General features: G+C 47.7%; 1 protein-coding gene across 5 annotated transcripts in view; it reads right to left on the minus strand.

The window, feature by feature from the left end:
• Nucleotides 1-15,072, minus strand: part of si:ch211-212o1.2 (uncharacterized protein LOC492735 homolog) — a 138,801-nt gene that overhangs the window by 32,464 nt on the left and 91,265 nt on the right. For all 5 annotated transcript variants that reach the window (XM_068049393.1, XM_068049391.1, XM_068049392.1 and 2 more), the window contains one exon: nt 6,330-6,474. In XM_068049393.1, the coding sequence (XP_067905494.1) occupies nt 6,330-6,474 (145 nt within the window). The remainder of the gene's footprint in view (nt 1-6,329; nt 6,475-15,072) is intronic.

Genomic DNA, 15,072 nt, shown 5'->3' on the forward strand with positions numbered 1-15,072 from the left:
TCCTTGACTCAACTGAACCCCAGAAATCCATGAACATACTACTTAAATGCACAGTGCTCTCAGTGAAAACATCACCACCACCATGCCAAAAAACTTTCTGCATCAATGCACTCCTCTTGTACTGTATAATCAAAATGTATGATGGCTTCATAAAATGGAAATGTGATTATAAAGTCCACAAAATATGCTAAAAAGTTTACCTCAACAATAACCCAGTTTTATTTGCTACTTCAAGCAGTCCCAGCTCATCATAAATTATTGTACTGAATGTCTAGCCAGCATAGATCACAACCACACACAACGTCCTCCAACATGCACACATATACACTTCTTGAGTAAAAACAAGAAATGCTGGAAATACTCAGCAGGTCTGGCAGCATCTGTGGAGAAAGAAGCAGAGTTAACATTTCAGGTCAGTGACCCTTCTTCAGAACTAGCAAATATTAGAAATGTAAAAGGTTATAAGCAAGTAAAGCGGGGGTGGGGCAAGAGATAACAAAGGAGAAGGTGTAAATAGGACAAGGTCACAGAATAGCTGACCGGAAGGTCATGGAGCAAAGGCAAACAATATGTTAATGATGTGTTGAAAGACAAAGCATTAGTACAGATAGGGTGTTAACGGACTGAAAACTGAACAGCCGCAAGTATAAACATGAAAAAAAAAAATTGGGTAAGCGAACTGAACAAACTAAGATGAAATAAAATAAAATAAACACAAAATATATTTTAAAAAAGGGAAAAAGAAAAAATAACTAAAAATAAAAGTAGAATGGGGGGGCCCATCATGCTCTGAAATTATTGAACTCAGTGTTCAGTCCGACAGGCTGTAGTGTGCCAAATCGGTAAATGAGGTGCCATTCCTCGAGCTTGCGTTGATGTTCACTGGAACACTGCAGCAATCCCAGTACAGAGATGTGGGCATGAGAGCAGGGGGGAGTGTTGAAATGGCAAGCAACCGGAAACTCGGGGTCATGCTTGCGGACTGAGCGGAGGTGTTCCGCAAAGCAGTCACCCAGTCTGTGTTTGGTCTCCCCAAAGTAGAGGAGACCACATTGTGAGCAGCGAATACAGTATACTACATTGAAAGAAGTACAAGTAAATCGCTGCCTCACCTGAAAGGAATGTTTGGGGCCTGGGATAGTGAGGAGGTAAATGGGCAGGTATTACACCTCCTGCGATTGCAGGGGAAGGTGCCATGGGAAGGGGACAAGGTGGTGGGGGTAATGAAGGAGTGGACCAGGTGTTACAGAGGGAACGATCCCTTTGGAATGCTGACAGGGGAAGGGAGGGAAAGATGCGTTTGGTAGTGGCATCACGCTGGAGGTGGCGGAAATGGCGGAGGATGATCCTTTGGATGTGGAGGCTGATGGGGTGGAAAGTGAAGACAAGGGGAACCCTGTCACGGTTCTGGGAGGGAGGGGAAGGGGTGAGGGTGGAGGTGCGGGAAATGGGCCGCACACAGTTGAGGGCCCTGTCAACCACAGTGGGGGGGGAGAATCCTCGGTTGAGGAAAAAGGAAGACATATCAGAAGCGCTGTCATGGAAGGTAGCATCATCAGAGCAGATGCGTCGGAGACGGAGAAACTGGGAGAATGGAATGGAGGCTTTACAGGAGACAAGTTGTGAAGAAGTCTTCTTGAGTACTGCTCTAAGGTATTAGCCTATATTGCGTTAGCCTATATTATGTGCTCATGTCTGTGCAGTAGGGCTTGAATTCACAAACTATTCCCGAGCATGGGGCTGAGGCAGCTGAAAGCACTTCCACCAATGAGGTGAAGGGAGAAGAATGCACAAGAAGCCAGAATCAGAGAAAAGAAGCTTTCAAGACTAGCTTTCAAAGCGCCCCCTAGCCAAGCTGTTCCAGTACAGCTAAAACACTGGCATCTACAATGTGGAAAATTGCCCAGGTGTGTCCTGTACACAAAAAGCAGGACAATTCCAACCCGGCCAATGACCCCACCGTCAGTCTACTCTCAACCATCTGTAAAGTGATGAAAGGTGTCGTCAACAGTGCTATCAAGCGGCTCAATGACGCTCAGTTTGGGTTCCAACAGGGCCACTCAGCTCCAGACCTCAAACTTGGCTCAAACATGGACAAAAGAGCTGAACTCAAGAGGTGAGGTGAGAGTGACTGCCCTTGACATCAAGGCAGCATTTGACCGAGTATGGTATCGAGGAGCCCTAGCAAAACTGGACTCAATAGGAATTAGGGGGAAAACTCTACGCTGGTTGGAGTCTTACCTAGCGCAAAGGAAGATGGTTTTGGTTGTTGGAGGTCAATCATCTCAGCTCCAAGACATACAAACATACAAATTAGGAGCACTCGACCCCTCAAGCCTGCTCCGCCATTCAGTAAGTTCATGGCTGAACTGATTACTCCACATTTCCACCTACCCCCGATAACCTTTCACCCCCGTGCTTATCAAGAATCTATCTATCTCTGCCTTAAAAATATTCAAAGACTCTGCTTCCACCACCTTTTGAGGAAGAGAATTCCAAAGACTCACAACCCTCTGGGAGAAAAAATTTCTCCTCATTTCTGTCTTAAATGGGCGACCCCTTATTTTTAAACAGTTCAAGATTCTCCCACAAGGGCAAACATCCTTTCCACATCCACCCTGTCAAGACCCCTCAGGGTCTTGTATGTTTCCATCAGGTCGCCTCTTACTCATCTAAATTCCAGCAGATATAAGCCTAGCCTGTCCAATTTTTCCTCGTAAGACAGCCCATCCATTCCAGGTATTAGTCTAGTAAACCTTCTCTGTACTGCCTCCAACACATTTACATCCTTCCTTAAATAAGGAGACCAGTACTCCAGATGTGGTCTCACCAATGACCTGTGTAGCTGAAGCATAACCTCCCTACTTTTGTATTTAATTCCCCTTGCAATAAACGATAACATTCTATTAGTTTTCCTAATTACATGCTGTACCTGCATACTAACCTTTTGCAATTCATGCACTAACCGACACCCAGATCCTCTGCATCTCAGAGCATCGCAGTCTCTCAATATGATAATATGCTTCTTTTTTATTTTTCTTCCTTAGGGTAGTGTCCTAGGCCCAACCTTCTTCAGCTGCTTCATCAATGACCTTCCTTCAATCATAAGGTCAGAAGTGGGGATGTTTGCTGATGATTGCACAATATACAGCACCATTCGCGACTCCTCAGATACTGAAGCAGTCCGTGTAGAAATGCAGCAAGACCTGGACAATATCCAAACTTGGGCTGAAAAGTGGCAAGTAACATTCGCGCCACACAAGTGCCAGACAATGACCATCTCCAACAAGAGAGAATCTAACAATCTCCCCTTGACAATCAATGCCATTACGATCACCGAATCTCCCACTAACAACATCCTAGGGGCTACCATTGACCAGAAACTGGATTGGAGTAGCCATATAAATACTACATATATAACTACAAGAGCAGGCCAGAGGCTAGGAATCCTGTGGTGAGTAACTCACCTCCTGACTCTCCAAAGCCTGTCCACCATCCAAAAGGCACAAGTCAGGAGTGTGATGGAATACTCTCCACTTACATAGATGGGTGCAGCTCCAACAACACTCAAGAAGCTCGACACCATCCAGGACAAAGCAGCCCACTTGATTGGCACTCCCACCACCACCACACAGTGGCAGCAGTGTGTACCATCTACAAGATGCACTGCAGCAGCGCACCAAGGCTCCTTCGACAACACCTTCCAAACCCGCAACCTCTACTACCTAGAAAGGCAAGGGGAGCAGATGCATGGGAACACCAACACCAGCAACTTCCCCTCCAAGTCAAAGCTGAAGAGATGCGGAGAAGGGAAAATGATACACAGTCACAGAGAATGTTGTTCATGTTGAAGGATTTTGAACTTCTCAGCATGGAATTTTCACTTGCTAAAGAAACAGAGCTTGGTTCAACAAAGGATGGAGCACAGAACTTTTGGACCTGACTGTTCAAGACAGGATTCTGGGAAATTTGACCAAGTCCAAAATTTGTTATTATTGCTTCAGACTGCTTAGAATGCAAACTGAGACAATGTAATTTCGCGGGGTTAAGGGACAAGTTTAAAGGTAAAGTCTATCTAGGCCCTGAACGTCCATGAGAAAGTTTCATCGATATCAGTGGCTGTAGCATCAGCTTGTTTGAACTGTGGGAAAGAGAAAGAAAAGTATCAGCAGTGTGACGGAAATCACACCTGCCAAATGGAAACATATTAATTTTGTCATATAGGACACTACTTGAAACCTTTTTACTAGATATTGCAAATAACTTGTTTAAAAAAAGCAGAGCTGAGCGGCTGAAAACGTAGTTGCACATTTGCATTCCGAGAGACATGAATAGAGAGACAATGGGAGTGCTCACTGATTCAATTAGCGAGATGGGTTTTGTCAATAGTGGTGATCAACATCCACTGTGTAAGAGCCAGAACTCCACTCCCCACTGAGGGTGTCTGGAAAGCTTTGAAATCCAACAACCCTCCAAGAAACTGCTGTTTCAAACAAAGAGATGGTCACATGACCTACCTGCTGATAAGGAAGAGGCTTTTTGAATTGTGCCTCACAGAAAGAAAAAGAGACCGCAATTTGAACACCGAGGAGAAGATCTCTTGCTCTCTGTCTCTCTCCAGCAAAGTCCCAGGGAACCCATGGTGGCAGCGTAAACCTCAAGACTACAGACAAAGTCCCTCTTTGGCTTCTGGTACCAGAGAAGCAAGTCTGAAATTGTGCACCAGACCCCAGCGAGAACGTCAAGACCTTTACTTCAATAAAGGACACTGCTGCAAGGACACTAATAACCATATCTGTATTCCATTTATTACGAACTCTACTTCAACGGCCCCCCCCCACTTAATTCTTTCTCCCCTCTGTATTTATTTGTGTGTGTGTATGCCTCTCGTATGCATACAAGCGTGGTTGTGTCGCATATTTTAGTAATTTTAACGGGTTAGAGTGATAAGGCTAATAAACTTACATCCTTCTTGTTTAAACTCAAGAAAACCAATCTGATTAATTGTAATTGCAAATGAACCAGAGTGCAGTGAGCAAGGGCTTACTGAGGTAGAAAGCTAAAACCACTGACGGGGCAAGAGGGGAGCCTGAGACCCCATCTGGTTGTAACAGCAGCTTGTTTTTTCTGGTGCGATTGGTATATTTAGAATGCCATACCAAAATGAAAGGAGGAGGCAGTCCAGGAAACAGACCAGAAGCTACACCAAGAAAGATGTCAACAAAGAATTAACAGTCTCTCAAAGCAGAAGAAATTAACCATTTTGAGTTTCAAGTTGTATTACTAATTTAAGCTTACATACACCTGTAAACTTAATGTGCTTTGTTAATAAAACTAATTGCTGGGAAAGTTTGATCGTGCCTGATCTTACCTCTGATGGCCCTAAAGAGTGTGTAGGTGGGATGTGAAAACCCAATTGAAGGGGTTCAAATAGGGTGCTCTGGGAAGAGATGGGCATGGATTTGGGAGGTGGTAAAACCTTCAAGAACTTTGGAGAGGAAAGGAGATTGGAGATGGGGCACCAGTTAATGAGGGCAGAGGGGATAAGGGTGCACTTTCTTGGTGACGGGTGATGATTGCAGTTTTGAAAGGGGGTGGAATGGTGCCGGACAGGAGGGAACCCCTTAGAATCACAGAATGGCTACAGCACAGAAGGAGGCAGTTTGGCCTGCTGTGTCTGTACTGGATCTCTGCAAGAGCGACTCATCTAGTCCCACTCCCCCGCCTTTTCTCTGTAGCCCTGCAAATTCTTTTCTCTTCAGATAATTGGCCTATTCTTTTTTAAAAGCCACAATTGAATCTGCCTCCATTACACGCTCAGTCATTGCATTCCAGATCCTAACCACTAACCAACATCAACTGACATGGGGGCCAGAAAGGGAATTTGGGCGGTCAGCAGTTGAGTAGACGTGGGTTCAGGGGAGCAGACAAGATGAACTTGGAGAGGGCATGGAGGTGGGGGGCAGGAAAGGAGAGGGAGGTGAATAATCAGGGAAGAAACAAGAGAGAGGCCGGAAGATAGGGCTCTGGCCCGGGGATATTTGGCATGGTGAGCAAGCAACAGAGACAGTTGAATGGATAGCCGCTTTCTTAGTGACATAGTAATTCACAAGCTCCTCATATAGGTCAAGGATAAACCTGGGAACTTATTGTTCTGACAAAAACCATTCTAACTGTTGTGCCAACAAGTTTCTTGCAGTTTCTTGTAATTGGGTCAGTGGGACTCCTTTAGCCCTAATTCCAGAAATCAAAACATCAGTGTTCAAGAAGTTAAAGACTTTTTTGTCCAATTAAATGACAGATCACAATAAAGAACAACATAATCTCACCTGGACTGTTAGTGATAAACTTGTAGGTCATGTGAGCCAGTGGAATAATGGTAAACATACAGTTATCTCCATTAGTCTCAATTAAGTCATGCCTGGTTATTGCAGTTGGGTCAATATGATGTTCTCGAAAGGGTCTTATAAATGCCTGTACACAAGCAAAAAAAAAGTTTCATCAGAATGCTTGACTTTTATGTATATTCATTGTAAGTAAATTAATCAAGGACACGTACATTTGAACTGCGTCTAAATCACTTGTTCCAATGATACGCTGCTTGGAAGGAAAGGCAAGCTGCTCGTCACAATAATAAAGTAGTTTTGGAAGCATTTTTTGTAAATATGATGCAAATTAGGGTAATATGAAATACAATATTTTACAATTATATGCCCAGTGCCTCTGGACAGCAATATGTTCTGAGAGGCCCCACACTCCACAGCTCCAACCACCCAGCACAATACTTCCAGTTGACACAATTTCGTGCTGGAGGTGGGTCTTCCGGCACCGGGCTGAAAAGGTGGGGGGAACCCCGCCTCTGCCTTTTCACGCACCCCCCCAACCCCGCCGCCACCAACCCCAACCCTCCCAAGCCAATCAAAGGGCCGGCCACTGAACGATATCAGCAATGCCCACTGCCGATACTGCAGAGGCCTCGGACGCAGGCCCAGTGCTGGAACCCCAGACAAGAGGTAGGTGAGGTATGCTCGTCAGGGCCAGTCCAGAAGGCACAGGCAAGTGGGGCCTAGGGGCGGGTCTTGCAGTCCAGGGGGAGGGGTGTCCCAGAGGGTGAACTGGTCCACAGTGGGGATCTTCTGTGGGCCACAAATTTCCCACGGAGGAGGGACCAACCAGCCCCTCCCACCAAGCCCACAGGGAGGGCGCCTCATGTTACAAGGCAACCTCCCTGCGTGATGGAGGCCACCCCACCACTGGTAAGATCTGGCTATGTTCCTTCATTTACATTCTTACATGCATTCACCCCACTAAAAACCTCACTTGGAATGGGGGAGGCGGTGGCGCAGTGGTATTGTCACTGGACTAGTAACCCAGAGACCCAGGGTATTGCTCTGGGGACATGGGTTCAAATCCCACCACAGCAGAGGGTGGAATTTAAATACGATTAATAAATCTGGAATTTTAAAAAAAGCTAGTCTAATGATGGCCATGAAACCATTGTCGATTGTTGTAAAAACCCATCTGGTTCACTCATGTCCTAGCAAGCCACTTAGTTGTACCTAACCACGACGAAGTCAATAAAAAGGAATGAAACCGGACGTACCACCCAGCATCGACCTAGGCACCAGAAATGACAACGACAAACCCAGCCCTGTCGACCTCGCAAAGTCCTCCTTACTAACATCTGGGGGCTTGTGCCAAAGTTGGGAGAGCTGTCCCACAGACTAGTCAAGCAACAGCCTAACATAGTTATACTCACGGAATCATACCTTACAGACAATGTCCCAGACACTGCCATCACCATACCTGCAGAGGTGGCGGTACAGTGGTATACAGTCGGGAGTTGCACTGGGAGTCCTCAACATCGACTCTGGACCCCATGAAGTCTCATGGCATCAGATCCAGCATGGGCAAGGAAACCGCCTGCTGATTACCACCTACTGCTCTCCCTCAGCTGATGACTCAGTATTCCTCCATGTTGAACAGCACTTGGAGGAAGCATTGAGGGTAGCAAGGGCACAGAATGTACTCTGGGTGGGGAACTTCAATGTCCATCACCAAGAGTGGCTCGGTAGCACCACTACTGACCGAGCTGGCCGAGCCCGAAAGGAAATATCTGCTAGAATGGGCGGCAGGTGGTGAGGGAACCAACAAGAGGGGAAAACATACTTGACCTCGTCCTCACCAACCTGCCTGCCACAGATGCAACCGTCCATGGCAGTATTGGTAGGAGTGACGACTGCACAGTCGTTGGTGGAGACGAAGTCCTACCTTCACATTGGGGATACCCTCCTTTGTGTTGTGTGGCACTCTTCTTCTTCTTTGGCCTCCTTGTCTCGAGAAACAATGGGTAAGCGCCTGGAGGTGGTCAGTGGTTTGTGAAGCAGCGCCTGGAATGGCTATAAAGGCCAATTCTAGAGTGACAGACTTTTCCACAGTCGCTGCAGATAAAATTGGTTGACAGGGCTGTTACACAGTTGGCTCTCTGCTTGCGCTTCTGACTTTTTTCCTGCCAACTGCTAAGACTCTTCGACTCGCCACGCTTTAGCCCCACCTTTATGGTTGCCCGCCAGCTCTGGCGATCGCTGGCAACTGACTCCCACGACTTGTGATCAATGTCACAGGACTTCATGTCGTGTTTGCAGACGTCTTTAAAGCGGAGACAAGGACAGCCGGTGGGTCTGATACCAGTGACAAGCTCGCTGTACAATGTGTCTTTGGGGATCCTGCCATCTTCCATGCGGCTCACATGGCCAAGACATCTCAGGCGCCGCTGGCTCAGTAGGGTGTATATGCTGGGGATGTTGGCCGCCTCGAGGACTTCAGTGTTGGAGATACGGTCCTGCCACCTGATGCCAAGGATTCTCCGGAGGCAGCGAAGATGGAATGAATTGAGACTTCGCTCTTGGCTGACATACGTTGTCCAGGCCTCGCTGCCGTAGAGCAAGGTACTGAGGACACAGGCTTGATACACTTGGACTTTTGTGTTCTGTGTCAGTGTGCCACTTTCCCACACTCTCTTGGCCTGTCTGGACATAGCAGTGGAAGCCTTTCCCATGCGCTTGTTGCTTTCTGCATCGAGAGACAGGTTACTGGTGATAGTTGAGCCTTGGTAGGTAAACTCTTGAACCACTTCCAGAGGGTGGTAGCCGATATTGATGGAAGGGGCATTTGTGACGTCCTGCCCAATGATGTACGTTTTCTTGAAGCTGATGGTTAGGCACACAGGCAGCCGCAAACCTGTCGATCAGTCTCTGCAGACACTCTTCAGTGTGAGATGTTAATGCAGCATCGTCAGCAAAGAGGAGTTCTCTGATGAGGACTTTCCATACTTTGGTCTTCGCTTTTAGACGGGCAAGGTTGAACAACCTGCCACCTGATCTTGTGTGGAGGAAAATTCCTTCTTCTGAAGACTTGAACGTATGTGAGAGCAGCAGGAAGAAGAAGATCCCAAACAGTGTAGGTGCGAGAACACAGCCCTGTTTCACGCCACTCAGGATAGGAAAGGGCTCTGATGAGGAGCCACCATGTTGAATTGTGCCTTTCATATTGTCATGGAATGAGGTGATGATACTTAGTAGCTTTGGTGGGCATCCAATCTTTTCTAGTAGTCTGAAGAGACCACGTCTGCTGGCAAGGTCAAAGGCTTTGGTGAGATCAATGAAAGCAACGTAGAGGGGCATCTGTTGTTCACGGCATTTCTCCTGTAGCTGTCGAAGGGAGAACAGCATGTCAATGGTGGATCTCTCTGCTCGAAAGCCACACTGTGCCTCAAGGTAGACATGCTCAGCCAGCTTCTGGAGTCTGTTTAAAGTGACTCGAGCGAAGACTTTCCCCACTATGCTGAGCAGGGAGATTCCACAGTAGTTGTTGCAGTCACCGCGGTCACCCTTGTTCTTATAGAGGGTGATGATATTGGCATCACGCATGTCCTGTGGTACTGCTCCCTCGTCCCAGCACAGGCAAAGCAGTTTGTACAGTGCTGAAAGTATAGCAGGCTTGGCACTCTTGATGATTTCAGGGGAAATGCCGTCCTTCCCAGGGGCTTTTCCGCTGGCTAGAGAATCAATAGCATCACTGAGTTCCGATTTTGTTGGCTGTACGTCCAGCTCATCCATGACTGGCAGAGACTGGGCTGCATTGAGGGCAGTCTCAGTGACAATATTTTCCCTGGAGTACAGTTCTAGGTAGTGTTCCACCCAGTGGTCCAATTGCTTGCGTTGGTCAGTGATCGTGTCGCCTGATTTAGAGTTGAGGGGGGCAATCTTATGATGGTTGGCCCAAAAGCACTCTTAATGCCATCATACATTCCTCTGATATTTCCGGTGTCAGAGGCCAGCTGAATATGACTGCATTGGTGTTGCCAGTAGTCATTTGCGCAGCGCCTGGCTGTTCTTTGTGCAGTGCTTCTGGCTGCTACGGATGGTAACTCGCTGGGGGCTTTCTTGTAGTTCAGCAGTGCAATGCGCTTAGTGGCTATGACAGGTTCCAGCTCTTCAATGTGAGATTGAAACCAGTCTGCATTCCGCTTCACACATTTGCCATAGGTGGTCATTGCTGAGTCATAGAGGCGTCTCTGATGTGGGCCCACTTGATCTCTGCATCCCCTGTGGGAGTGTTCTGAAGGGCTTTTTCAAGTGAATTTAGAAATTTACGTAACAGCTGTGGATGAGAAAATCTGCTAGTGTTGATGCGCGGGCGGCCCTTCCGCTTGGAGTGATGCAGCTTCTTTGGTTTGAGGCTAAACTTGCTGCACACCAGGGAGTGGTCGGTGTCGCAGTCCGCACTGTGGAAGCTGCGTCTGATTTGAACACTGTTTAAGGCGGCTCGCCTTGTGACGATGAGGTCCAGCTGGTGGCAACGGCGTGATCTTGGGTGCCTCCAAGAAACCTGGTGACAGGGTTTAGCGTGAAAGAATGAGTTGGTGATGCAGAGGTTATGATAGGTACATAACAGAAGCAGTCTCTGACCATTCTCATTCATCCTACCAGTGCCATAGCGCCCAAGGCAGGAGGGCCATGAGTCATGGTCGGCCCCAACCCTGGCATGTGTGGCACGACCACTGTGCTAAATGGGATAGATTTCGAACAGATCTGGAAATGCAAAACTGGGCATCCATGAGGCGCTGTGGGCCATCAGCAGCAGCAGAATTGTACTCAACCACAATCTGTAACCTCATGGCCCAGCATATCCCCCACTTTACTATTACCATCAAGCCAGGAGACCAACCCTGGTTCAATGAAGAGTGCAGGAGGGCATGCCAGGAGCAACACCATGCATACCTCAAAATGAGGTGTCAACCTGGTGAAGCTACAACACAGGACTATCTGCGTGCAAAACTGCGTAAGCAGCATGCGATAGACAGAGCTCAGCGATCCCATAACCAACGGATCAGATCTAAGCTCTGCAATCCTGCCACATCCAGCCGTGAATGGTGGTGGACAATTAAACAACTGACTGGAGAAGGTGGCTCCACAAATATCCCCATCCTCAATGATGGGGGAGCCCAGCACATCAGTGCGAAAGATAAGGCTGAAGCATTTGCAACAATCTTCAGCCAGAAGTGCCGGGTTGATGATCCGTCTCGGCCTCCTCCTGAAGTCCCCAGCATCACAGATGCTAGACTTCAGCCAATTCGATTCACTCCGCATGATATCAAGAAACAACTGAAGGCACTGGATACTACAAAGGCTAGGTGCCCTGACAATATTCCGGCAATAGTACTGAAGACCTGTGCTCCAGAACTTGCCGCGCCCTAGCCAAGCTGTTCCAGTACAGCTACAACACCGGCATCTACCCTGCAATGTGGAAAATTGCCCAGGTATGTCCTGTACACAAAAAGCAGGACAAGTCCAACCCGGCCAATTACTGCCCCATCAGCCTCCTCTCAATCATCAGTAAAGTGATGGAAGGTGTCATCAACAATGCCATCAAGCAGCACTTGCTTAGCAATAACCTGCTCAGTGACGCTGAGTTTGGTTTCCGCCAGGGCCACTCAGCTCCTGACCTCATTACAGCCTTGGTTCAAACATGGACAAAAGAGCTGAACTCAAGAGGTGAGGTGAGAGTGACTGCCCTTGACATCAAGGCAGCATTTGACCGAGTATGGCATCAAGGAGCCCTAGCAAAACTGAGGTCAATGGGAATCAGAGGGAAACCCTCCGCTGGCTGGAGTCATACCTAGCGCAAAGGAAGATGGTTGTGGTTGTTGGAGGCCAATCATCTGAGCTCCAGGACATCACTGCAGGAGTTCCTCAGGGTAGTGTCCTAGGCCCAACCATCTTCAGCTGCTTCATCAATGACCTTCCTTCAATCATAAGGTCAGAAGTGGGGATGTTCACTGATGATTGCACAATGTTCAGCACCATTTGTGACTCCTCAGGTACTGAAGCAGTCCGTGCAGAAATGCAGCAAGACTTGGACAATATCCAGGCTTGGGCTGATAGGCGGCAAGTAACATTTGCGCCACACAAGTGCCAGGCAATGACCATCTCCAACAAGAGAGAATCTAACCATCTCCCCTTGACATTGAATGGCATTACCATCGCTGAATCCCCCACTATCAATATCTTGGGGGCTACTATTGACCAGAAACTGAACTGGAGTAGCCATATAAATACCGTGGCGACAAGAGCAGGTCAGAGGCTAGGAATCCTGCAGTGAGTAACTCACCTGCTGACTCGCCAAAGACCGTCCACCATCTACAAGGCACAAGTCAGGAGTGTGATGGAATACTCTCCACTTGCATGGATGGGTGCAGCTCCAACAACACTCAAGAAGCTCGACACCATCCAGGACAAAGCAGCCCGCTTGATTGGCACTCCATCTACAAACATTCACTTTCTCCACCACCGACACACAGTGGCAGCAGTGTGTACCATCTACAAGATGCACTGCAGCAACGCACCAAGGCTCCTTCGACAGCACCTTCCAAACCCGCGACCTCTACCAACTAGAAGGACAAGGGCAACAAATGCATGGGAATACCACCACCTGCAAGTTCCTCTCCAAGCCACACACCATCCTGACTTGGAACTCTCTCTCCGTTCCTTCACTGTTGCTGGGTCAAAATCCTGGAACTTCCTTGCTAACAGCACTGTGGGTGTACCTACCCCACATGGACTGCAGCGGTTCAAGAAGACAGCTCACCACCACCTTCTCAAGGGCAATTAGGGATGGGTAATAAATGCCGGACTGGCCAGCGACACCCACATCCCATTAATGAAATTTTAAAAAACTCTATCATCACAGACATTATCAGTTGCATGCTAACCTAGGTTGTACTGCACATCATGGAAACAAAAGAAAATTCTTATTTTTTGCATCCTTTTTTCAGGGCAAGTTATGCCCATAAAAATCAAAGAGCGATTGCTGTAGCAGTTGATAGACACCCAAATTCTGCACTCTGACCTCCTATGAGGAGGAAGCTCTTCTAAGCCTGGGGAGGGAAGCTGCAGTGGGAGTCAAAAACTGGGTGGTAAGAGGGTTTGTGCCAGCTGTAACATCCTGATGACATCCTGCTTCCTTTTCATCCGGCTGCACTCTGCATTACCAGTCTGCAAACTACATAATGAAACCTTACTATTTCAACTGAAAGAGACACGTAAACTTTGTGTCTCTTGTCCTCTTCCAGAGGTACACAAAGAAGATGAACTACACCTCGCCTATCTGGCCCTGCCAGCACTTCAGAGCATGGGCCATCACTCACTCAGATACACACCAACTCAGAGACATCCATCCCCGCAGAATTAAGACATAGAAGTGTGCAATGGGTGACACACAGGAGCAGCTGTTGGTGACACATGAACAAAATCACTGCTGACCAGAGAATCAGGATATGCTACCACTTGACTGAAGTTGCTTTTAAAAGGATGTTTACAGAGCAGCAAATGTATCTGCAGGCATGAAAAAGCCAAAGCAGATAGTATCCTGAAGATGACTGATTGACTAGTGTTCACTACCTGCATATGTCTGGGAACACACTTCACTATGTCTCTGCCTCCCTGCTTTTTTCCATGGGCTGGTACTATCACGACAAACTGCACCTGCCCATGTTTCCTGCCATTTGCAATTCAACACCAACTTGCATTTATATAGCAACTATAATGTAAAACATTCCAAGGCATTTCACACAAGTGTAATCAGATAAAAACTGACACTAAGCCAAAGGAGGAGACATTAAGTTTTGTCAAAGAGGTACTCTTGGCAAGGCGAGATGAAGCTTCAAGTGGAAGGAGGTGTGGCACATAATCACCAACAAAGGCCAGATGGCCCAAATGGCTCATACCTTGCTGTAAGATTCTATGTTTTAAGGAGCATCTTAATGGAGGAGAGAATGGTGGAGAGCTTTACGGCAAACATTCCAGAGCTTAGGGCCCAATCCACTGATGGCATGCCCGCTAATGGTGGTGTGAAGGAAGGGGTGGGGGGTGAATGGCCAAGAGGCCAGAGTTGAAGGAACACTGAGCTTTCAGAAGGTTGTAGAGCTGGAGAAGGTTACAGAGGTTTTTTTATTCGTTCGAGGAATGTGAGCGACGCTGGCTAGGCCAGAATTTATTGCCCATCCCTAATTGCCTTTGAGAAGGTGGTGGTGAGCTGCCTTCTTGAACCGCTACAGTCCTTATTGTACAAATACACCAACAGTGCTGTTAGGAAGGGAATTCCAGGATTTTGACCCAGTGACAGTGAAGGAACGGCAATCTAGTTCCAAGGGTCAGGATGGTGTGTTGTTTGGAGGGGAACTTGCAGGTGGTGGTGTTTCCAAGCATCTGTTGCCCTTGTCCTTCTAGGTGGTAGAGGTCATGGGTTCAGAAGGTGCTGTCAAAGGAGCCTTGGTGAGCTGCTGCAGTGCATCTTGGAGATGGTACCCATTGCTGCCACTGTGCGTCGGTGGTGAAGGGAATGAATGTTGAAGGTGGTGGATGGGGTGCCCATCAAGCGTGCTGCTTTGTCCTGGATGGTGTCGAGCTTATTCAGCGTTGTTGGAGCTGCACTCATCCAGGAAGTGAATTCTCAGCCTCTGACCCATCCTTGTGGCCACAGCATTTATGTGGCTGGTCCAGTTCAGTTTCT

Source organism: Heterodontus francisci, chromosome 17 (genome assembly GCF_036365525.1).
Source record: "Heterodontus francisci isolate sHetFra1 chromosome 17, sHetFra1.hap1, whole genome shotgun sequence".
Lineage (NCBI taxonomy): Eukaryota > Metazoa > Chordata > Chondrichthyes > Heterodontiformes > Heterodontidae > Heterodontus > Heterodontus francisci.